The following is a 25,154-nucleotide window of genomic DNA, read 5'->3' as shown; positions in this document are numbered from 1 at the left end:
GGGCCGCTCACAGCACCGCGGTGATAAGAATCTCTACTCGCTGCAAAACAGAGACACTCAGTCTGTCAGCACACAGATGTGCAGACTTTCCTGCGCCTATTACACTGAATTAGGAAATATATATATTTTTTTTAAAAGGGTGGGACAAGTGGACAATTTGCTGCCTTGGAGCACAGGATGAATTTTCTAGAAATTAATAAGAAATAGATTTGCTTCTCCAGATGTGAAAATAGTTTGGCTTTAAAAAACTAACTTTTTCCAGCTCTCTGATTTCTGTTTTGGAAAACAAACAAACACGCTCTGATTGGAGCATTTCCTGTTAAATGGTGCAGAGTAGTGACCGTACCTTCCAGCTACACAACCTGGGCAAGAAAAACTAAACACAAGGTACTCATGTTGAGGATTTATGACTTCTGGTTTTTCTGTCAAATCACTTCTCTAAATTAGCTTGTTTGCTTCTCTGGCTGACCGCCTCTTATTGTGGAAAAACAAAAAAAATCACATGTAATTTGGTGGAGCGAAAGGAACTTGTGTTAAAGTTCACTTCTGATGGAGAAGAGGCAGAGAGTTCACTTTAAAGGAGCAGTTCAATGTTTTCGGGAGTTTAATGGAAGATTGATGCTACTAGCCAGATAGCTTAGCTTAGCATAAACACCTGAGACAATGGGAAACAGCTAGCCTATAGCTCCATCTAAGGGTAGGCTAATCAGATTTTTAGCCATGCTAAGTCTCACTAGATGTTGCATGTTTACGAAGGTGTGCATGCTAGACTCTTGTGGTGCGTTACAGTTGTACTAAGAAGTCAGAAGTTATAGGCTAGTAATTTTAATCTTTAACGCTTCCTGAAGTCAGACGAATCCCACCAGCCCCGACATAAAAATTCAAGATGGCTGCTACTCGCTACTCGTTAACAGTGGTGAACACTATTTTAGCCTACAGTTTATTTTATTTTTCTCATAGTTGTTTCACACACTGTTATCCCTGGACATCTTCCTACACAGTGTCTGTTTCTGTAAAAAAAAACTCCTTGAGTGTTGTTATCAAAATAGTATCGCTAACAATGGCTAGCAGTGGCGGCTAACGGCTAATGGCCTCTTCGTTTTGGTGCACATTACATGTTTTTGATAAGGGCTTTTTAAAAACTTTATAAATTGTTTGCATTGGAATCTTACCGTACAAATCATTATATTTTTGTTTGTTGTATTATATTTTTTGTTATAGTCTATAGCCTAAATCATCCAGTTTTCCGACTTCCATGTTTGCTTTTCAACTGGAAAATGCTCAAATCTGAGGTGACGTCCCTCCAAGCTCTGAGCCATCATGAGCCTGGCACAGTGACTTCCTGGTTGTCTGACAGAAAGTGTTTGTGCTTTGGAAGCTTAATCGTGTTCATGAATTAGCTTTAATTTATTTGTGTGCAGAGTTTGTTCCCTTCAGACTGAGCCAGACCAACGGTTTTCCCTTTGTTTCCAGCTTTGTATCCTATGCTAAACTATGCTAACCAGCTGCAGGCCACAGCCTCATATAGAACAGACATATGAGAGTCACAGGAATTTCTAATCTAACTCTGGGCAAGAAAACACATGGAACAGTGTGTGTGAGTGTGTGTGAGTGTGTGTGTAGGAGTTGGTCGATGTGAGCAGTTTAATAATGCTACTGTATCTGAGGACACATATTTCCCTCTGGCTGCCTGCAGCCTGAAACAGGATCTTTGCCAGGCAACAGAGTGAGTGAGCCCTTTTATGAACTGACTGTTATGTCATGCTCTCACCAGCAGCCGCCTCCTGTTCTCAAAGTAGTCCAGGAAGGAGCTCAGAGATCCCTTCGGAGGAGGCGTTGGCTTCTTGGTGGGCTTCGGGTAGTCCTCCTTCTCGGGGTACTTCAACAGCTTCTTTCCATTTTTCTTTCCCCCGATCTTCCCCTCTTTTCCCTCCTTCCCCACCTTCCCTCTCCTCTCTGCCTTCTTGGTGGCCTTGTCCGCCTTCTTCTTCTTCTTGTCGTGCTTGTTGTGCTTACCCTTGACCTTCTTGGTGGGACTGCCCTCGGTGAAGGTTTCTGCCTCCTCGGGGTCTCCCACCGTCGGTCTGCTGGGTTCATACCTATCCTCGTACTCGTTAGTCAGCACCTGCACAAGAATAAAGAGGTAGACGCTTTAATACAAGCTCCATACAGTATAAAGGTAGGCTAGACGTTTGGGTGACCCAGAATAGTCATTTCTTTATTTATTGAATTGGGACAGTGCACATTCATCAACACTGACGCATTAAGCATCAGGGTAAATGTGCCGGACTTAGCACAACTGCTAAATTTCAGCCACAGTCCCAAGGCAGGTTTCTAGAAAGCATAAACACAGAAGACTTTAAAACCTTGCTATGACAAGTCATACAATGGACAATTACCAAACAGAACACAGACAGACAACCTCATTGTCGAATTGTCGCAAAATGTGGTTTTAAAAAAAAGATTGTAGCCTATACCATTCTGAATATATAGGGGTACTCCCTGTTGCTGAACATCTGATTTTACGTATAATTTCTTTGTTTTGTTAGAATATAGGAGAACCTATATTGTTTTTTATCAAAGATCCATACAGTATAAAGGTAGATGTTTGTGTTAAAGCTCCATACAGTATAAAGGTAGATGTTTGTGTTAAAGCTCCATACAGTATAAAGGTAGATGTTTGTGTTAAAGCTCCATACAGTATAAAGGTAGATGTCTATGTGTAGTGTGATTATAAAGCAGCTCTAGGTTCTATATTAATACTGTGAAAGTATCAAAGCCTCAGTCCACAGAGAAATGCACACAGCCTGTATTCAGAAACTGAGCCTTAAAACCAGCAGTCAGGACTTCCTTTCACTTTGTGATGTCACAACAAAGCCCCGCCCCCTCACCACCACCTGGACCCACCAACCAACCAACCCTTGCAGGAAATGGTTTCTCTGAGTGTTTTATTCTGAAATCTGCCCCTCTGAGAGATGTAAAACTACACTGAGATGGGTTTTTTTTTGGTTCCTCTTATGGATCAATACTTAGTAGTAGAAAGTAGAAAACACGCAGCTTTATAAACTGTTCACCTTCTCTCCTCCGTTCTTCTTCTTGGTGGGTTTGACCTTGGAGGGTTTATGTGTGGCGGGCACCAGCTTGCGTCCGTGTGGGTCTCTGCCGTCCTTGTCGGTGCGGTTGTCCCCGGCCGGCGTGGTTCTAGTAGCCGGGTACCGCTCCCTGTCTCTGCGGCCGTCGTAGTACGGGTCGGCGGTGGTTCTGGGGGCCGGGGGGAGCCACAGGGCGGTGGTGTGAGCTCGGGTTGGTTTCTGGGTGGTGGTGGTGGTAGTAGTGGTGGTAGTGGGTCTTCTTGTGGTGGTGGTGGTGGTTCTTCTGGTCGTGGTGGTGGTGGGTTTGGTGGTTGTTGTCGTGGCTTTGGTCGTTGTTGTCGTTGTGGCTCTGGTTGTGGTGGTGGTGGGCCGGGTGGTTGTTGTGGTGGTGGTTGTTGTTGTCGTCGTCGTGGTCGGCCTTGTCGTTGTCGTCGTGGTCGTGGCAGCTGTGGTTGTTGTTGTCGTGGTGTGTATGGGCTTCCTGAAGATCTTCTTCCCTGGTTTTCTCTCTATAGGAGAGTCCACTACTGTGACACGAACACAAACACATCATGGGTTTAAAAACGCTGATATACAGCCCGTAATAAAAGTCACCACTTGGATTTAACTAAACTAATAGGTAAGAGCTTCCCAATAGTGCATGGATGATTATGTTTAAAGAGCAACTAAACCCCTCAGTTTTGGATGACGTGCTCTAAGCTTGAAATTCAAAAAATGCCTTGATTATGGGCGGGACTCCAGGAGTACTCTCCGATCCCCCCTCCCCCCCATTCACACCCGCGAAATCACACAAAAGAGAAAAAAAAGTAATAAACACACATCAACACTTCTGCTAGCGCTAACGAGCTACTAACGAGCGACTCTAACAGCACTAGTAGCACGGACACTACTAGGAGAGGACGCCAGAGCCGTGACACAGCATTTACAGCTGATCCGCCGGCTCGTTAACTCGTTAACGGCTCGTTAGCGCCGGCCGCACTAACGATTCCCATCCAGGCAGCTGTTAGCAGCCGTTAGCCGCAGCAGAGCAGCAGAGCAGCTAGAGTGCCTAGCAACCGTTAGCGGCAGGCAGCAGCCGGTGCTGATTGGTCGGGGAGCTGGTGGCCGGTGACGAAAGCTGCCTCCAAAGCGTCATCTGCCTCCATCTCAGCCAATAGAAAAAATCGATTGTAATAGCCGCGTTTCAACCCATAGAGGGCAGTCACTCTACATTTTTACTACAAAATACACCAAATTGAAATATTTTGACTAAAATGTCAAAAGTTGGACCAGAATCAACCTACAACACTACTTTATACCCAAATATATTTGTTTTCAGCAGAAAAAAGTGGTTTAGGGGTTTAGTTCCTCTTTAAGCTGGCAACAACCCTATTTAAAGGGATACGCCAACTCTTTTTTTTTTTTTACGTGTCTTGCCTCACTGCCGCGTCCATGACCAGCAGATAGACACCATCCTTTCGACTGTGCGTGCAGTAACAAGGGAGATAGAGCCGTATCGCCTGTAATTAGCTTAGCTCAAACACTGGAAGTGTATGGGTAGTGTTAGCCTGCCTCCACCTAAAGTCATCAGAGAAACTCTTCAGCAACTCTAAACGGAAACCGGCGGGCCAATCTTCGTCTCAGAGCTGACAAAACTCTCCGGTAAGGCATCTTGAGCGGTCAAATGCCGCTAACGGGACGAGATCGGTCAAAACGGAGGGTTCAAGCAAAGACGGTTTATTTTGGTTCAAGCTAGCTACATCGAGGGTAGGTTAGCTTCCTATTTCAAAGTAAAAGCACAAATTCTATCGTCATGGTTTTCTATATGTAAAGAGCAACGGGTGTTTTATTTTGTGAGAGTAACCGGAAGTAACCAGAAGTAACCGGAAGTGCGTTGGTCACAACGGCTAGCAGCGCCAAATTCGTCCAAACAAAATTGTAAACAGCTGGTATTTAGACAAATTAACGACACACTGCTGATCTAAACGGCTACTTTCTTGCCTAAAAATGTTTGAAATGTCGTTAAAGTGATATATTTACAGAGTTTAGAGCTAAAATGAAATCAGCTTCTGACTGCTGATTTCGGCTCGGGTAGGAGGCAGGCTAACACTACCCATACACTTCCAGCGTTTGAGCTAAGCTAATTACTACGGGCGATATGGCTCTATCTCCCTTGTTACTGCACGCACAGTCGAAAGGATGGTGTCTAACTGCTGGTCATGGACTCGAGAGTGAGGCAAGACACGGAAAAAAAATGTTGCCGTATCCCTTTAACCCTAACTGATGCAGTCTAATTTCTTAAACAACCATGTCTGAAGACACATCCTGTGGTCGTGGAAAAGATGTTAATCTGTTTCAGAAGGGTCAAATTATTGGCATCAGGCAAATAAAACATCAAAGGAGATTGCAGAGACTTGTAAAATTGGGTTAAGAACTGTCCAACGCATTATTAAAAACTAAAAGGAGAGTGGAGAACCATCGTCTTCAAGGAAGAAATGTGGTCCAGTGTGACCACAGAGTTCATATATCAAGTCCATTGAGAATCTTTGAATAATTAATACAACTCTGGGCGGAAATAAATGTTGTGACATTGCAGAAGCTTATCGAAGCGATGCCACAGTGAATGCATGCCGTAATGAAAGCTAAAGGTGGTCCAATGTTAGAGTGTGTGACTTTTATTTTTGGACGGGCAATCGGGCATATTTTATTTGAAACTTCTTGTCCTCTGATATCTTTAAAGGTACATTGTGTAGGAATTACTCCCATCTAGCGTTGTGGTTGTATATCGTAAGCGTATTATTCATGCTGCATTCACGTGAAATTGGGCAGACGGCAGACGGACAACAACCACTGCACGTAACGGCATAAATAACATAATAACAGGAGAAGTTATACAATGTCCCTTTAAGGCGTGAACCTTAATTACAAGAAATATCTATTTTCAATCTGCATTCATCAGAATCACAAGGAAGTCTGGATTATGCAGCCTTACAAAACATAGTGTCATCGTTTTCATTGGAAATATAGCCTACTCTAGTGATGATGAAATAGCCGCTGAGAGAGAGAGAGAGTGGGTGAGTTCTGTGGAAGATGCAGAGGAGTACAGAAACACTGATGTTGATGCTGATATTTTTATGTGATATTTTATTGGAGGGGGAAACCACAGACAGAATTACATTTCCCACCACAGCTCTCTGGTTAAAGCATCAGACTGAGGCGTCTTGTTCAGAGGCAGAGCTCAGAAAAGTTTCTCTTATGAAAACACAACTCCCCCTCCCCGCTCATCCCTCCTCCCTCCCCGCTCCTCTCACCTGGTAGCGTGCCCTGCTCCACCTGCCCCTCCACACCTGCTCCTCTACACTTCTGGACGAAGCCTTTCTGCCGGAGCTTCTCCAGCTTCCTCATGGGCGACTGGTCGATGACCTCGTACATGGCCTCCAGCCTCACCGGGTAGGGGTACCGCTCCTCCACCTGCAGTGTCTTCTTCAGCAGCACCATCCCAAACTTACCTGCACGTCACCACATCACAGGTCAGATCACAACTTTTGAGATGTTTGCATTAGGGACGTCACGATTACTTGTTTTCACAATTAATCGCCACAATGAATTAATAAAATAAAAGTAAATGCACAGATACTGGTCCATTTAACTAACATAACATGGAATTGGTAGGAATTTAAATGTTAGTGTGTCATTTGTAACAAAAAATGATTAAAATAAACATAAACATTTGGTATAGAAGACAATTTATGACCTGTATATTTCAAACACTTCCACTGGGGGATTAATAATTGGTCATATATTAATTAGATACTTGGGATATTTTGTGTAAACAAGTAATTTAATTATATTTTGACTATATTTGATTTTACACATTCATAGTGTTGCGAAATTAAAGGGATAGTTCAACATTTTGGCAAATTGGCCCATTGCCATAATCCATATAGTCATAGCAGTAGGTTCGTTACCTTTAATTGTCGGTGCAAGCTATTTTTAGAACGGCGGAGCAGAGCCGCGAGCTGCTCAGAGCTACGCTACGGAGGCTCATGGGATTTCTTGGTTTCTCTCATCAAACTCATCAAATACACAATCCAACAACTCCACAACGCTCTGGTGGACAAGTTGTGACCTGCACATTCACCACGCTATGAGATAATAACACAACGTTACCAGACAGAGTTGTTTTAGAGGGAAATACATGCAAAACTGCTGATGCACTTTGCCTTCGCAGTCTCTGTATTTCCCTCTAAAAAAACTCTGTGTGGTAACGTTCTGTTATTATCTCGTTGTGGAGTTGTTGGATTGTGTATTTGATGAGTTTGATGAGGGAAACCAAGAAATCCCATGAGCCTCTGTATAGCGTAGCTCTGAGCAGCTCGTGGCTCTGCTCCGCCGTTCTAAAAACAGCTTGCACCGACAATTAAAGGCAACGAACCTACTGCTATGACTATAGGGATTATGGCAATGGGCCAGTTTGCCAAAATGTTGAACTATCCCTTTAATTAATGCATAATAATCGCGATAATCGTAATACCGTGATTATTTCTCTGACAATAATCGTACCAACAAAATGTATAATGGTGACATCCCTAGTTTGCATCCAGATGTTACTCCTCCTCCTCCTCCTCCTCACTCACCTTTCTCCAGCTTGAGGAAGCTCATGAGTCTGGGGATGAGCGCCGTGTCCAGCGGCTCCTCCATCACCTTCCCCTCCGTGGTGATCCTCCTCACCTTGCCCCCCATCTCTCCCTCCTGGTGGAACATGACGATCTGGTGCACGTGTCTCTCGGCCAGCTCGCAGTACACGTCCGGCTTCAGGAGGGACATCATGAGCCGGTAGTAGCCGTCCGAGTCGTGAGGCGCCGAGATCACCAAGACCCGGTTCTTCCCCGCGAAGCTGGCCAGCAGGTTGGGAGAGCCGGCGCTGCTGGGCATCCTGGCCACCCGGCCTCTAACACCGCCGCCGCCGGCCTCATCCTGCTGCATGTCCGCCGGCTGACTGGGGGCAGTGGTGGACAGTAACGGAGTCAATTTACTTGAGTACTGTACTTAAGTAGGCTACATATCCAGAGAATTTGTACTTTACTTGAGTATTAGATTACTTTGGTGCTTATTACTCTTACTTGAATACATTTCCAAGACAAATATTTTTACTTTTACTCAAGTTAAAGCAGAAGTAAGCGATATTTTTGTGTTCATATAAGTCTTAAATAGTTATATCTTCCGACAGCAATCACTTATAAAGAGTGTTTGGACCGAAACACAGGTCTGTCAGTCACTCTGCTCTGCTGTAAGCCGAGGAGAAAACGTCTTGTATACTTCCTTGTATCCTACAAGTTTTATCCAATGAGGAGAGAGAACAGCATAAAGGGGCGGTCCTCTCTTTGTGTGCAGCCAAGGGATGCGGTGAATGTGGTGACGTAGGGACGAGGACCAATAGATCCATGACGAGGGCGGGGACTGCTAACTCCATCGGCTGACAAGAAGTTAGCCAAAACGACCGGATCGCTTACTTCTGCTTTAATATCTAGGAAGGCTGAAAAGTACTCCTTACTTTCAGGTCTGCTTTTTTTTCTTTTTTCTAAAATCCTATTGAACACAAGCTGTTTGTCAAAGAAGGAAACCCTAACCCCTAAAAGCAGCACATCAGTGCAGCTGGTTTCAAAGAGTTAAAGCAGAAGTAAGCGATCCGGTCGTTTTGGCTAACTTTCTGTCAGCCGATGGAGTTAGCAGTCCCCGCCCTCGTCACCACATTCACGCGCATCCCTTGGCTGCACACACAGAGAGGACCGCCCCTTTATGTCGTTCTCTCTCCTCATTGGATAAAGGTTGTAGGATACGAGGAAAGTTTTCTCCTGGGCTCAGAGCAGAGCAGAGTGACTGACAGACCCGTGTTTCAGACCAAACACTCTATATAAGTGATTGCTGTCGGGAGATAGAACTATTTACTGACTTATATTAACACAAATACTCCGCTTACTTCTGCTTTAATTTCTAGGAAGGCTGAAAAGTACTCCTTACTTTCAGGTCTGCTCTTTTTTTTTTCTAAAATCCTATTGGACACAAGCTGTGTTTGTCAAAGTAGGAAACCCTAACCCCCAAAAGCAGCACTTCAGTGCAGGTGGTTTCAAAGAGTTCATTCTCAGAAACAAGAGTTAAAAGCTCCTTAAATTCATTTAGAAAAAAATATAGTAATTCACTGATGTGAAAAATAAGACATTTACTCTTACTCTTACTTTTGCTTAAAGTAAAATTAAAAGCATGTACTTTTGGATACTTAAGTACCTTTAAAAGCAAGCACTTTTTTTACTCTTACTCGAGTAACATGTGACTGAGCTACTTTTACTTGTATAATGGAGTACATTTTGACCAGTAGGCTTATTTGTACTCTTACTCAAGTACTGGGGTCGAGTTCTCTGTCCATCTCTGACTGGGGTTCAGACCGACCCTCCTCCTCTGCAGCAGCGGCCGTGCTCCTCCAGCTCTCCTGGCCGCAGCTGGGACTCCCTCATCGGCCTGAACGTCCTCCTTCTCCTCCGTAGCGCCCGTGGGGCTGTGCACAGAAATCGCCGAGCTGAACCCAGGGCGCAAACGTCCGAGGACGCGCTCCCTGCTGTTGTTGGATTTGGATGCGCCCTGCTGGACATGTCCAAGTCTTACGCGTCGGTAGTGCAACGGTGCAACCCGCTTGCCCTGATGAGTCTGTTGTTGTTTGTTGTCGGCTTCTCCCGTCCAGGTCAGCAGGTACAGGAGGAGCGCGACGCCGAGCACAGCGGCTCTCATCATCATCCTGCAGAGGAGGTGGTGATGTCGGAGGAGAAAACTGGATCAACACTCAGAGATCCAGTGCGTCTTTAGCGCATTTGAGGTCGATAATCGATTAATTCCAGCGTGCACACACATACACTCACACATACACTCACACACACACACACACGCACCAGGCTGGTCTGACAGGGAGCTCTCTCTCTCTCACTCACTCACTCACTCCATGCCTTCTGCTGCTGCTCGGATCCACTTCACTGCGCGCTTTTTATCTATCTCTCTCACACACTCACACTCACACACACGGTGAAGAAGTTTGTAGTTAAATCCAGAGCTTCATCTCAGCTGCACTTCCGTGTTCAGGTACTATATAATAATCCCATGGCAGATGAGCACAGATTATTCATCTCTGCATCCAGAAACAACTTCCCCCAGTGATTCCTCCTCCTCCAGCTCCGGACAAAAATGAATGAAGTCTGAATAAGGCAAAAAAAAAAAAAAAAAAAAGTTTGGAAACCACGTCACATCTCCAGATCAGACCAGACCAGACTTCTTCACTCCGACTGCATTGTTTCTATTCCTTCTTCCTCTTAAACGGAGCTCTGGTTAGTTAGTTAGATCTTGTGGGAGCAGCAGCAGGAGAAACCAAACCTCCCGTCGTGTGATCGCAGCAGATCAGAGTGTGATCCTCTGCTCTGTGGAACCTGCGCTGACTCTGCATGGGCAGGAAAACGCGCCGCCTCCTCCTCCTCCTCCTCTACTTCTTCCCAGGTTTGCCTTCCTTCGCAAAAAAGAAAAAAAAAAACGTCCGCTTTTGGAGGTTTTCCCAGAAATGTCCACACTTCAACCTCAGCCTCCGGACTCCTGGCGACGCGATGGCAGCAGGACTGACGGGTTGCCAGTTCAGTCTGCTCTGCTGCAAACAAACACCCCCCTTTTATTTACACTAGAAAATACCTTTGTATACCAAAAACTCCGTGTCTGCGGTGGTTTTTATGTTTCGAATAAAAGTGGATAGAGAGAAAGTCCCGCGCCTCGCCACCGGGAAGAGAAATGACCATAATCAGACTCAGTGTCAAGTTCCTCCTTTTTTACTGTAAGCCAACAGGGAAACGCCCCCAAACCCCCATCCCTCTCCACCATCATGTCCTCCAAGTGGACCACAGTTTCCCATCTACCTCCAGAGGGCTAGCTGCTTCTTATTTTTGGTTTTGCAGAGTCTCAGTGCAGAGGGGGAAACAGCCTGCAGAGCAGAGGTGGAGAGTAAATTTACTTTAGTACTGTACTTAAGTACATATCCAGAGGATTTGTACTTTACTTGAGTATTAGATTTCTTTGGTACTTATTAGTCTTACTTGAATACATTTCCAAGACAGATATTTTTACTTTTATTCGAGTCAATTTCTAGGAAGAAAAGTACTCGTTACTTTCAGGTCTGCTCTTTTTTTTTTTTCTAAAATACTATTGGACACAAGGCAAGGCATCTTTATTTATATAGCGCATTTCATACCATCAATGTGCAGCTGTGTTTGTCAAAGTAGGAAACCCTAACCCCTGAAAGCAGCACATCAGTGCAGGTGGATTCAAAGAGTTAATTCTCAGAAACAAGAGTTAAAAGGTTCTTAAATTCATTTAGAAAAAAAAAATAGTAATTCATTGATGTGAAAAATAAGAAATGTACTCTTACTCTTACTTTTACTAAAAGTAAATTTAAAAAGCATGTACTTTTGGATACTTAAAGGGACAACGAGGAGTTTCTATTCGGTTATAAAAAAGTCTCACGTTAATGTGGATGAATCTCCGCTACCCACACTTGTTAATGGGCCCATTTTCGATAAATATATCGTTTTGTCTCTATTGTTATTTTGTTATTATTAGTGGTGGTGGAAATGCTGGGCGAGCCGACCAGCGTTTCCTTCGTGGCGAGTCATGAGAATAACGCCGCCGAATCACCGTTTATGGTCGGAACTACGGTGGTATCTGAACCTTTTTGAACCTCTGACTTTAATTCTTGATGAATGAAAACATGAGTCTGTCTTGCGCCGGTCAAAGAAATGTACGGTGTGCGCAGAGGCTCATAAATGTAGTGTGAAAACACTTCGCTTTTCCAAAACTCCTCGTTGTCCTTTTAAGTACCTTTAAAAGCAAGTACTTTTTTACTCTTACTCAAGTAACATGTCGACTGAGCTACATTTACTTGTAACGGAGTAAATTTTGACCAGTAGTATTTGTACTCTTACTCAAGTACTGGGGTCGAGTACTCTGTCCATCTCTGCTGCAGAGCTGGTGGTGTATACTTAAAGCTAGGAGAGGTTTGACCTGACCATCCATTTTTCTGTCCCTCTGACTGTTTATAGTGAGAAACAGCATGTTTATTGCCAGAATCACATAATTGCACTGACTTGTCTTTTTGCTGCTTTTATGACGGCTCTTTTAGCCTCTTTCCATTTCCTCTAAGAAAAGTTTCCCCAGTTTGGCTTGTAATTAAGACCTAAGTAAAGAAAAGCAAACCGCTCGGTCGGAGCCACATCCACTCTCACTGTGAAGACAAAGTGCTGCACCGAGTCAACCGGCCGGTCGGCCTGTTGGTCGGCCTTACAGCAGCGTGGAGAGCTGCTAATTCATGTCAAAGAGGATCAATGCTGCTGCCACATCTCTGTGTCTGCACCAAACATGTTATGTAATGAGACAGTGGTGCTTCAAGTGATGGGATACAGATGGATTTGACACAGCTGGGAATGATAAACATTCCCGGCCAGACTTTGAGAAAGACAAGAGACGCTAAAAAAACCCATCAAAAAAACAATGTTAGAATAATTAAAAGTCTCAGACTGTGAAGCAGCGACTTTAGTTTCATTATGTGATTAAAAAAGAACAATAATTAGCAGCTATTTACAGCAGGAACATGAAGACGTCTGTTTCTCTTCACACCATCACTGGGAGTCATTCACAGGCCTCGTCCCAGCATCCTGTCGTCCTCCTGATGTCAGCAGATTGAAGAACAGCTGCAGGACAGGAACAGGACTTTGCACCATCTTAGCTGTTGCACTTTACCATTGCTGCCTGATGCAGTATTGCACTATGGGCCTATGAAATGGACTAATCGATGTCTTCTTATCGTTGTCTTTTATGATGTCCTGCATCAATTCTAACATGTGAATGTTTATGGATGTGCATTTGCTTTGGAGTATAGCATCTCTAATTTCGTTGTACCAGTACAATGAAAATAAAGACAATGATAAAGATAAAGGACAGGATAGGACAGCCGATCATGTGATTTCTGTTAAAGTGATAGTTGAACATTTTGGCAAATTGGCCCATTGCCATAATCCCTATACATAGCAGTAGGTCCGTTACCTTTACTTGTTGGTGCAAGCTATTTTTAGAACGGCGGAGCAGAGCCGTGAGCTGCTCAGAGCTACGCTACGGAGGCTCATGGGATTTCTTGGTTTCCCTCATCAAACTCATCAAATACACAATCCAACAACTCCACAACGCTCTGGTGGACAAGTTGTGACCTGCACATTCACCACGCTATGAGATAATAACACAACGTTACCAGACAGAGTTGTTTTAGAGGGAAATGCAGAGACTGCTTGATGAAAAACTGTCCCTGAAGGCAACGCGCATCAGCGGTTTTGCATGAATTTCCCTCTAAAACAACTCTGTCTGGTAACATCACAACTTGTCCACCAGAGCATTTTGGAGTTGTTGGATTGTGTATTTGATGAGTTTGATGAGGGAAACCAAGAAATCCCATTAGCCTCCGTAGTGTAGCTCGGTTCTAAAAACAGCTTGCACCAACTATTAAAGGTAACAAACCTACTGCTATGACTATAGGGATTATGGCAATGGGCCAATTTGCCAAAATGTTGAACTATCCCTTTAAGAGTCACAGAGGCTGTGCTGCTGTTTGGACGAGCTGGTGCCTGGTTGTGTTGACCTCACTGACTGAATGAGTTCTCAATGTACAGAAGTCTCTGTAATTTGCTCTTTAATTACACTCCGTCCCTCCGTCCTCCTGCTGCCCACAGCCTGAACAGGCCTGAATCACATCACTCTGCATGAGCCACAGTGCCAACCGTTCCCAGCTCTGCCAGCCTGTGGTAGGATCCTGGACGCTTGTTTATTGCAGAACCTTTGTTTGATACCTTCAGACGAACCACATGTGTCACACCAGCAGTCGTTTACACTGAGGCACGAGAGGAGCAGATGCACGAGGTTTAAACATCTGGTTCATGTGTCGTTCGTTCCACATGTGCAGCCGATGCAGAGCTGCTCAACTCAGCATCACCCAGGATCCTCTCTCCATCCAATCTAATGCACTGCAAAAACTCAATATATTTGTCTTCTTTCTTGTCAAAATGTCTAATCTCTAATCTCTTTCCACTTAAGATAAGACTCATCACCTAAAAATGAACTTGTTTTTAGATCATTTTCACTTGTTTCAAACTAATTTTCACTTGAAATAAGTAGAAAAATCTGCCAGTGAAAGCAAGTTTTTTGTGCTTGTAATAAGGAAGAAAAACTTGCACTATCAGATTTTTCTACTTATTTCAAGCGAAAATATGCTTGAAAGAAAGAAAAAGTGTCTAAAAACAAGCTACTTTTTAATGTGATGAGTCTTATTTTAAGTATAATGAGATTTGTTTTGACTAGAAATGAGACATTTTGACTAGAAATAAGAAATATTCTTGGTAAGATATTTGAGTTTTTGCAGTGTGATGTTGATGATGGTGGTGGTGGTAAACACTCGCTCATCTTCTGCAGTTCTTCAACATGCGTTTGGTCAGCAGCAGCAGCAGCAGCAGCAGCAGCAGCGATGGCGGTGGCGGTGGTGGCGTTGAGTACGTGTGAACACCGGAAAACCGGCAAAACCAAAGTATGTCTTCTGGTGGACACAGTCGTCCCGCAGCGCACGAAGGAAATGGCGGAGAAACTTAAACAGCTGGAAAAAATTAAAAGAAACTGCAAAAACGGTGGCGAGACGACTCCAGGACGATCCTGGAAGAGACACATGCAGCAGAGCGTTAACCCTTCGTCTTGTGGTTAGGATGAGGCGTTGTGTACAGCTGTGGTTTGATTGACACCCGTCAGCCCGTGTGGTATTGGCACGAAGCTCTGGCATCGAACTCGGGCTCAGCTCAGTATGAAACAGCAGGATTATTGTTTTAGAAAAGAGACATTTTGGCAACATTTTCCCTGCAACTCCTCACTGAGTCTGACACCCACGTCTGCAGCCATCTGCGTCTCACATGTTGCGTTCAAAGACTTTTCACGAGCAGTGTAACACACGTCTGGAGCTGTCGGCCCGAGCCGAGATGTTTCGTGAGAACTCTCAGATGTCCCATAAAGCGGTGAGGGTGTGTGGAGGAATGGCTGAATTTAATGATGAGGGTTCAGTGGATGTGGAGTTTCATCCCTCCCAACATGTCGTCACCTTTCAGAGACAGAAACATGTCAATCGTCGCGTCGTCGAGCTCCTCAGCTGATCCGACATCAGCTACATTGATCGGCTGTGCTGTTTGAAGGAGCTCTGTCTCTCACTCCACCGTCACATCCTGACCCCAGTGAAGTTTGTTGTTGACGCAGCACGTTCAGTCCCGGGTAGCGTTCATAAAGACAACGACCTTTGACCTCGACCCCTCGACCTCTGAACTCTGCCTCTGTTTCATCAGCCTGATGACAGGTCAGTGAGAGGGAAACTATGGTGCGCTGCATGCAGACAAATCAGTTTACCATCAAAACAGGTTCGACACAAAGATACAAGAAATATCTAACACGAGTTATTGTTCATGAAAAACTTTAAAGCTCCAGATTTTATTTCTCTTTTATGTTTTATTTTGGAAGTTTTGAGCCATAAAAACCATCTCCTTTTCTCTCTCAGCTTCTCTCTGCAGCCCTAGTAACAACAGGTTGGTGTCAGCCAATCAGAAAAGAGGAGGAAGATCTGAGCCTCTCTTCTGATTGGATGACTGTTTTCTTAAGTGATCCAATAAAAACAGAGCAGATTTCAGAATAAAACACTCAGAGAAACCACAAATCCTGCAACAAAGTTGTTGGATGGTGGGTCCAGGTGGTGTTGAGGGGGCAGGGCTTAGTTGTGACATCACAAAGTGACAGGAAGTCCTGACGGCTGGTTTTAAGGCTCAGTTTCTGAATACAGGCTGTGTGCATTTCTCTGTGGACTGAGGCTTTGATACTTTCACAGTATTAATATAGAACCTAGAGCTGCTTTATAATCACACTACACATGGACATCTACCTTTATACTGTATGGAGCTTTAATACAAACATCTACCTTTATACTGTATGGAGCTTTAACACAAACATCTACCTTTATACTGTATGGAGCTTTAATACAAACATCTACCTTTATACTGTATGAAGCTTTAACACAAACATCTACCTTTATACTGTATGGAGCTTTAACACAAACATCTACCTTTATACTGTATGGCGCTTTAACACAAACATCTACATTTATACTGTATGGAGCTTTAACACAAACATCTACCTTTATACTGTATGGAGCTTTAACACAAACATCTACCTTTATACTGTATGGAGCTTTAACACAAACATCTACCTTTATACTGTATGGCGCTTTAACACAAACATCTACCTTTATACTGTATGGAGCTTTAACACAAACATCTACCTTTATACTGTATGGAGCTTTAACACAAACATCTACCTTTATACTGTATGGAGCTTTAATACAAACATCTACCTTTATACTGTATGATACTGTGTGAGAATGCGAGGATCGGAGTGTGAGTGTTTGGAATATATTTTGGGTTCATTTCACGCAAAATGTATTATGTGGCTATGTGTATGTCTATGTATATTTGTATGTCTCCTTCCTGTGTATGTATTCCTGTCATTTTTGTGTCTGGGCCCCTTTTAAAAGCTTCTCAGGGTGTCCCATTTCACATATGAAATTACAAATATTTTAATGATTTTAATACCTTTTCTATATATGTGAATAAAGATGATGATGATTAAAAATGATGATGATGTATGGAGCTTTAACACAAACATCTACCTTTATACTGTATGGAGCTTTAAACTGCTGATTATAGAGATCAGGAAATGTCCTTTAATTGGTGTCTGCTGTTATTTCCCAGCATGCCTCAGACTCCTCCTTGACCACTTCCACCCATGAACATTTTTAAGCCTTGGATGGAGTTGAAAAGAGAAGACCGACCGACCGACCGACCGACCTGCTCAGAAATAAAAAAAGGGCGGTGCAAACATGTGACCAAAATAACCTAATGATTCTCATCTGTCACGTTTTAGTGGAGCAGCAGCGCAGCACGACTGGAACACAGAAACTATTTGACTAAGTGGGTTGATGTGAGTCAGAGCAGAGCCGAGGGGAATGATTTTCTCTTTAGCTCATGATCTTTGGTCTCATGCTGTCACTTGCAGCCTCCCTCCATTGTTCTGTTTCCTCTATTTAATGTGTGCGACTGTTTTTTTTTCCTCCCTCTTCAGCAGAATCTGAGTTCACATGTTAAAACACTGAGCAGCTTTCAAAGTATGTGAGTGTGTATGTATGCTATGTGTATATATGTGTGTGTGTGTGTGTGTGTATTGCTGGCTTCTGGGTGTGGAGCCTAATATCAACCAGCCACAACCACAAGAGTGTTTTTGCTGAGAGCAGCCAGAGACCCCGGCGTCCACACTCCTGTTGTGAACACCTTGTGCAAACAGCAGAGAGTAAAAACCCAGTGGAGAGTAAAGCACTGATTTATTGTGCTGGTCCTGTGTTTCTTTTTTTCTTTTTTTAACACTTCAGGTTGTAGGACTCTGGAGAGAGAACGAGAAACGAGGCCACAAGCAACGAGAAATACCTGAAAGTCCTAAAAAAAGAAAAATGTAACACACCAGCAGGTCAGATGGAAAACACTCACAGCTGTTTTCATCACACACACAGAGAGAAAGAGAGAGTCTGAAGCTGAGTTGGCCTGAGGATTTTTATTAAATCCAACACTGATCGATGCAACATCATGTCAGACACTCAGGTTTCTGAAACCAGAGTCGGCCCGAGGCTAAGCACCTGCTTAGGGCCCCCAGACCACTAGGGGGCCCCGAAGAGCAATTACAAATGGTCAATGTGGCCAATGCGGTCCGAGCCTCGGGCCACGCAGGCCAAAAAAACTACCCTTTCCCCCTTTTCATACAGGATTTGAATCCCGGCCAAACCCTATTGGTAACCCTTTAATTTACAGGCCGCTATTTACGTGAAAATGTCAAGAAACAGCTAACAATTAATTGCATCATAATAGCCTAGAAATAACGGTCAATTTCGAGGAAATATCGCCAAGAAATAACGATTGATTGCGTAGAAACACTATCGCGTGAGTCTTTTAAAGGGATAGTTCAACATTTTAGCAAATTGGCTCATTGCCATAATCCCTATAGTCATAACAGTAGGTTCGTTACCTTTAATTGTCGGTGCAAGCTATTTTTAGAACGGTGGAGCAGAGCAGTGAGCTGCTCAGAGCTACGCTACGGAGGCTCATGGGATTTCTTGGTTTCCCTCATCAAACTCATCAAATACACAACCCAACAACTCCAAAACGCTGTCGTGGACAAGTTGTGAGCTGCACATTCACCACGCTATGAGATAATAACACAACGTTACCAGACAGAGTTGTTTTAGAGGGAAGTTCATGCAAAACCGCTGATGCACGTTGCCTTCAGGGACAGTTTTTCAGCAAGCAGTCACTGTATTTACCTCTATAGCAACTCTGTCTGGTAACGTTGTGTTATTATCTCATAGCGTGGTGAATGTGCAGGTCACAACTTGTCCACGAAAGCGTTTTGGAGTTTTGGGATTTTGTATTTGATGAGTTTGATGAGGGAAACCAAGAAATTCCTTTAGCCTCCATAGCGTAGCTCTGAGCAGCTCACTGCTCTGCTCCGCCGTTCTAAAAGCTTGCACCGACAAATAAAGGTAACGAACCTACTGCTACGACTATAGCGATTAGGCAATGCCAAAATGTTGAACTATCCCTTTAACTAGCTCCTCTTTTTATCCTTATGCTGGCTTTTATTTTATTATATCATGTGTTCTATGCTGTATTTTGTATCATGTTCTCATTCTGTATTTTATTATGTCCACTGTTTGGTGAGTTTTCATGTTGATTCTATGTTTGATGTGGTTCTTCTTCCTCTGCTGGCTGCACAACAAACTGCCCCATTGGGGATAATAAAGACACCTTGAACCTTGAACCTTGTAGAAATAGCCCAGAAATGTCAGTCAGTTACAGAGGACTTGGTGGAGAAAAATTCTGGCCTTTCCCAAAAAAATTCAAAGCATGAAAAGCATGTGTAATCTTCTGCCTTTATAAAAAACATGACATTACTATGAATATTTCTAGGCTATTTCTTGACATTATCATTAACAGCCTGCAAATGAAAGGGTTACCACCTTAGAAATGCCCCTAATAGCAGCTTCAACATTTCTGTGCGGAAATGTTCTACTTTGTTGGGTAACAGTGAAAACGCTATGGGCTTCCATAGTTCCCCTTTAAAGGACATTTTAGCATTCAAATCTATGGAGAGTGCCTCAATGTTGGAGACTCTAGTGGTCAGGAGAGGATCTACAGCTTTATTGGATTTAAATGTTGTTTATAGCCTTTTATTCTGACCCATTACATAAGAAATTATTGATTTTAATCTTTAACAACAGTTTTGATGATGTGTTAAATGTTTTGGAGCCACAATGACAGTTTTTAAATGGTAATTTGAGTTACGTAATATCAATATAAATTCAAGAAGACTTTAACAATGTGTTTATGAGGTGATGGGATCCTGCTGTTGTTTTTGCTCTTTGACTAAGTTCAGTAAGGTCAAAAATCCTGTGTTGGACCTTTTTGTTTCTCTTGGACAGTCAAGCGGAGGATATTATTTAATAAATATAGTTTGAGTTAGTGCGTGAGTCAGCGCCTCCGCTAACCTCCACTGGTTAAAACAATTTAAATTGATTAATCACTACAGAATGTGAGCAGTGAGTCAGATGTCTGCACCAGATTGCTTAAACGTCCTCTTAGCTAATAGACAAACCTTCATATTTCCACATTTTCTACATCTTAAACTCATTATTTGTCCTTTTCTGGGACTTTCAAATGCATAAAAACAAGCTTTAAAGGGATAGTTCACCCAAAATTGAAATTTCACTCATTATCTATACTCACCCTCATGTTGACTAAGGGCTGGGAGAAGTTTCAGAGTCCTCCGTGGCTTCTCTGAGTTACAGGGGGTCTCGGCGTAGCAGTGCATGTCCATATAACGGTTGCAAATGGATACCAACTGTCTTCATAACAAAAAGACACACCAAAAAACATCCAAATACCTCCATGCTGCTCGTATGTAATGTCCGTCTTGTATTGAAGCCCCGAAATGCGAAATTGTTCCGAAAAAAATTAAATAAGTCTATATTTCAAGCTTGTTTTGTAGCGGAAGCTCCTCTTCCTGGTTCGCCAAAGTTGGACGAACCAGGAAGAAGAGTTTCGAGAAGCTTCCGTTACAACACAAGTTTGAAATATAGACTTATTTAATTTTTTTCGGGACAATTTCGCATTTCGGGGCTTCAATACAAGACGGACATTACATACGAGCAGCATGGAGGTATATTTGGATGTTTATAGGTGTGTCTTTTTGTTACGAAGACAGTTGATATCCATTTGCAACCGTTATATGGACATGCACTGCTACGCCGAGACCCCCTGTAACTCAGAGAAGCCACGGAGGACTCTGAAACTTCTCCTAGCCCTTAGTCGACATGGTGAGTGAAATTTCAATTTTGGGTGAACTATCCCTTTAAACTCATTCTCAGGTGCTGGAGGATCTTCATCAGTGTGAGAAGCTTTTAGTTGAATAAACCTCTGTGGCAGACAACGCCGCCCATTGACACATGTGAATAGATTCTTTAGTAAAGTTTGCTCAGCTAAGTAGCCTCTAAGTGTGTTCGCCCACTGATGTGTACAGCTGTGTATTAGGATGATTATGTCCATGTGTAAACTGAACTCAGGGCTTCGGACCCGACTCGATCCGCCTGAGCTGCGGCTGCGAGCGCGAGGCCGAGCCCGGGCCCATTCATCATGTCAATAGGGAGCCTTTCATTGGGGTGAAACATCATAGTGGGCCTGCGGTGTGGGAGGACAGACCATGAGTCAATCCCCACATGGCGCAGCTTCCCAGCTAATGACCCTAACATGTGGGACGTTCAGGTCCTGCTTGTTCTGTGGAGCAGAGCAGATAAATCATGGAGCGAGGGAGGGAGGGAGGCTTGTTTAAGGGTGAACCTGAGACTTAAACCTGAACCGGGGGGGCGGGGGGAGTTAGATCTGCACGGCTGCAGCCTGAACATGATGTCTTGCTCATGCTGTCATTGGTTGAATATGGGTTTTTAGAAAAACATGGAATTTGTTTTTTATTTCTCATTGGAGTCAAAATAAAACAAAACCTTGAAGACCTCAGACTTCGTATGTGTTTTTAAAGGGATAGTTCAACATTTTTGGCAAATTGGCCCATTGCCATAATCCCTACAGTCCAAGCAGTAGGTTCGTTACCTTTATTTGTCGGTGTAAGCTGTTTTTAGAACGGCGGAGCAGAGCCGTGAGCTGCTCAGAGCTACGCTACGGAGGCTCATGGGATTTCTTGGTTTCCCCTCATCAAACCCATCAAATACACAATCCAACAACCCCACAACGCTCTGGTGGACAAGTTGTGACCTGCACATTCACCATGCTATGAGATAATAACACAACGTTACCACACAGAGTTGTTTTAGAGGGAAATACAGAGACTGCTTGATGAAAAACTGCCCCTGAAGGCAACGCACATCAGTGGTTTTGCATGAATTTCCCTCTAAAACAACTCTGTCTGGTAACGTTGTGTTATTATCTCATAGCGTGGTGAATGTGCAGGTCACAACTTGTCCACCAGAGCGTTGTGGAGTTGTTGGATTGTGTATTTGATGAGTTTGATGAGAAGAAACCAAGAAATCCCATGAGCCTCCGTAGCGTAGCTCTGAGCAGCTCACGGCTCTGCTCTGCCGTTCTAAAAACAGCTTGCACCGACAATTAAAGGTAATTAACCTACTGCTATGACTATAGGGATTATGGCAATGGGCCAATTTGCCAAAATGTTGAATTATCCCTTTAAAGTTGGTTAAATTTAGTAGAACTGACATGTACAGGTGTAAAATAGGGGGAAAAAGCAAAAAGTAAGTGAAGCCATTGGTTGGTTTAGGCACAGATAAGTAAAGATTGCATGTTGTCTATGACGTCACTTCCTGCAGCTCATGTAGCCTACTCCATCTAGCAACAACCGCTCCACAGATTCAGTCCTGTGTGTGTGTGTGTGTGTGTGTGTGTGGTGAGGGTGGTGAGGGTGGGGCCGACTGCAACGAGCTGCATCCACAAACTCAGCAGGACAAAGCACATTCCTGCATCACATTAGTTTGGAATAAAGACGGAGTTAAAAAAAAGTAAGAAAGAAAGAAAAAGAAAACGTAGCCTGATTTATCTCGGGGAGCACACTGTAACTCCCCCCAAACACACACACATATACATATACACACATATATACACACTCCAAAATCAACTCCATGTGAAGTTCAGTAACCGGTATGCTAATGTTTTCTTTCTTTCTTTTTTTTTTTTAACCCTGGGAATGTGTGAAGGACGCCGAGGAACAATAACAAGAGGATATGGCAAGCCATTTTAACATTTAAAAGCCAGACTAGATATGTGTTGCAGATATCTGTAATTCAGTTTTGCCTAGTCAAAAAGAATATTTCAGATATCTGCAACTACGTTCTTCCTATGTAACTGAATTACGACTAGTACTAATTCCAGTTTGAGATATCTACAATTTGATTCTGACTAGTCATAATTCCAGTTCAAGATATATTTAATTCACCTCAATTAAAGATATCTACATGTCCCTTTCCAGATATCTTAAATTAAGTTTTGACTAGGCGAAATGAAGTTGTAGATATCTCAAACTGGAATTATTAGTTACAGATATCTGTAATTCACATAGTGGATATCTGCAACTGAATCGTAGATATCTGTAATGACAAACCCCATACACATGAATGGAAAAAGTGACGTCATTTGTCCTACAGGAAGAACATAGTTGTGGATCTGAAATGTTCTTTTTGACGAGGCAAAACTGAATTACAGATATCTTGAATAAAAAATCCAACTATTCAAAATGTAATTAGGACAAGTCAGAAAGACGTTGATGTTAATTCCTGACAGTCAAACTTTAGCTTTTAAATGTTAAATCTGCTTGCTGTAAGAGGATCCTTATAGACGTCACCCACTGTGTTCAACTTCTGATCTGATGCATCGGCCACGTTACAAACTGGAAATGATTCCTCTTCTCCGTCATCATCATCATCATCATAGTGCAGTCAGAGCTACTTCTGACAAACAAAAAAGCTGATTTTAACATATGTTGAAACTGTAATGATTCCCACATGGACAGTCAGAGAGTGAGTGAGTCATCCCAACAGGCCGACACCGCAAAAAGAAAACAGTATGAGTATGAAGAATCTACAACACAGCACAAAGAAATGGAGGTCAAACATCCAGTGCATAGCCATAGGCGGAGGAGGAGGTACAGTACGATGAGAAATATGAAATATATGCAGCATTAAATATGTGCAAATCAGCCATATGTTGCTGTTTCTGTCCTCTGGAGGCTTGTTGTTGGTTCCACTGCAGCTCAGGCCGGATAATGACTTGCAGACGTCCACGATAGGAATTGAGAGCGCGGGGACTATTAACCTTGAATATAAACCACATAGACACACACACACACACAAGCACATACAGTGTATATATAAATATATACGGAGCTCAACTTTTCTAAAAAATCCAAGTGCATATCAAAATAGAAATCCCATGCCTGTGCGGAAGGAAATAGCTGATATATAATAGAGCACAGATGAGGATGATAATGAAATCTGGCTGCGCTACAGTGTAAAGAGATCCAGAGGCCGGCCGCCGCGCTCAGACCAGATCTTAGACCAGATCCAGATCCTTTTTTATTTTATTTTTTATTTGTATTTTTTATAATTCTTTTTTATTTCTTTCTTCAGTTCATCCACACGCACCAAAAAACAGAACAAAAATATAAAACAAAATTAAAAAAAAAACACATAAAGGACAAAGCATACCTTCTAATGTGTACATACAATGGGCAACACGCTGCTAGATGCTACCACTGGCAATCAAGTCAGCAACAACAACCCAATACAAGTGTCCAGTGGGCAATAGCAAACAACCAAGAACATTCAACAATAGTAAAAGTAACAACAATGATAAAGGGGGAAAAAAAGAAAAAAAAAGAAAACACGAACAGCTATTACACCAAATTTAAAGTAAACTAACCTATTATCGATCAGCGAATTGTTAAAAATAAATAAGTAAAACATAAAAATGAGATAAAAAGGTAAAAAAAATAATAATAATAATAATAAATAAAAAAATAGGAGAAACAAAAAGCAGGAGCAAATAAACTTCAACAACAAAAACATCCATAGAGGAAGAAAAAAAACAACAAAAACAAAAACCCACATTCATACTCATACACACCCCACACTCACGCACACAAAAGAATACACAATGCCGAGTTCCTTTGAACGTATATTTACTGTATGCTGTAGATCTGTAGATCTCTGCAGCTCTCATTTACAAGGAGTCATAAATTGAACTCCATACCTCCAGACCAGATCCAGATCCAGATAAAGACCCGGGGCCGGAGCAGCAGCGGATGTTTTCCTTGGATTGGGACGTCGATCATGCTTTGATAGGCATCTTTAATAAGCCTGTAAATGTGTCAGGCCTCTTGCAGCTTGTCGAGTCTCTTTGGATTATTAGTAATTTAGGAGGAAATGTCCCTCTCTCCGAATCCGATTTAATTACTCCTGGTTGTTTGGATAAATTACTCTATCAGCTCGTCGTTATGCTTTTTCCTTCTCCCCCTCATCTAATCGTGTTTGTTTTATTATTATTATTATAAAAAGCAATTTTGATTTCCCAAGACTTTTAGCCTTCACAGTGCGTTTTTTTTTGTAGATGAACTCTGATACGTTTGTTAAGATTCCTGGTTTACGCTGATGCATGGACCAACAGTCTGCAGGTTTACATACCTCAGCACCAGCCACATGCATCACTTGTGATTGCAGACTGTAAATAAAGGTGATTTCCACCGTGTTGGCACCGACTTAAATATTTAGGAATGAACCGCTGCATGTGAACTTTAACATGATGCACGGTGATGTCATCA

The 25,154-nt window shown here is 42.8% G+C and overlaps 1 protein-coding gene across 1 annotated transcript in view; it reads right to left on the bottom strand.

Annotated features, from left to right (window-relative positions):
* The window catches only part of ccdc80 (coiled-coil domain containing 80), a 30,287-nt gene extending 22,230 nt beyond the window's left edge, over positions 1–8,057 (bottom strand). The window contains exons 1-4 of the mRNA XM_085766087.1: positions 7,709–8,057; positions 6,383–6,580; positions 3,075–3,619; positions 1,772–2,125 (exon numbers count right to left, since the gene is read on the bottom strand). Of these exons, the coding sequence (XP_085622213.1) occupies positions 1,772–2,125; positions 3,075–3,619; positions 6,383–6,580; positions 7,709–8,057 (1,446 nt within the window). The remainder of the gene's footprint in view (positions 1–1,771; positions 2,126–3,074; positions 3,620–6,382; positions 6,581–7,708) is intronic.
* Between the last annotated feature and the right edge of the window lie 17,097 nt (positions 8,058–25,154).

This window comes from Trachurus japonicus, chromosome 21 (assembly GCF_045865225.1).
Source record: "Trachurus japonicus isolate A0001 chromosome 21, Traja_1.0".
Taxonomy (NCBI): Eukaryota; Metazoa; Chordata; class Actinopteri; order Carangiformes; family Carangidae; genus Trachurus; species Trachurus japonicus.
This window is presented reverse-complemented; position numbering and strand designations above follow the sequence as displayed.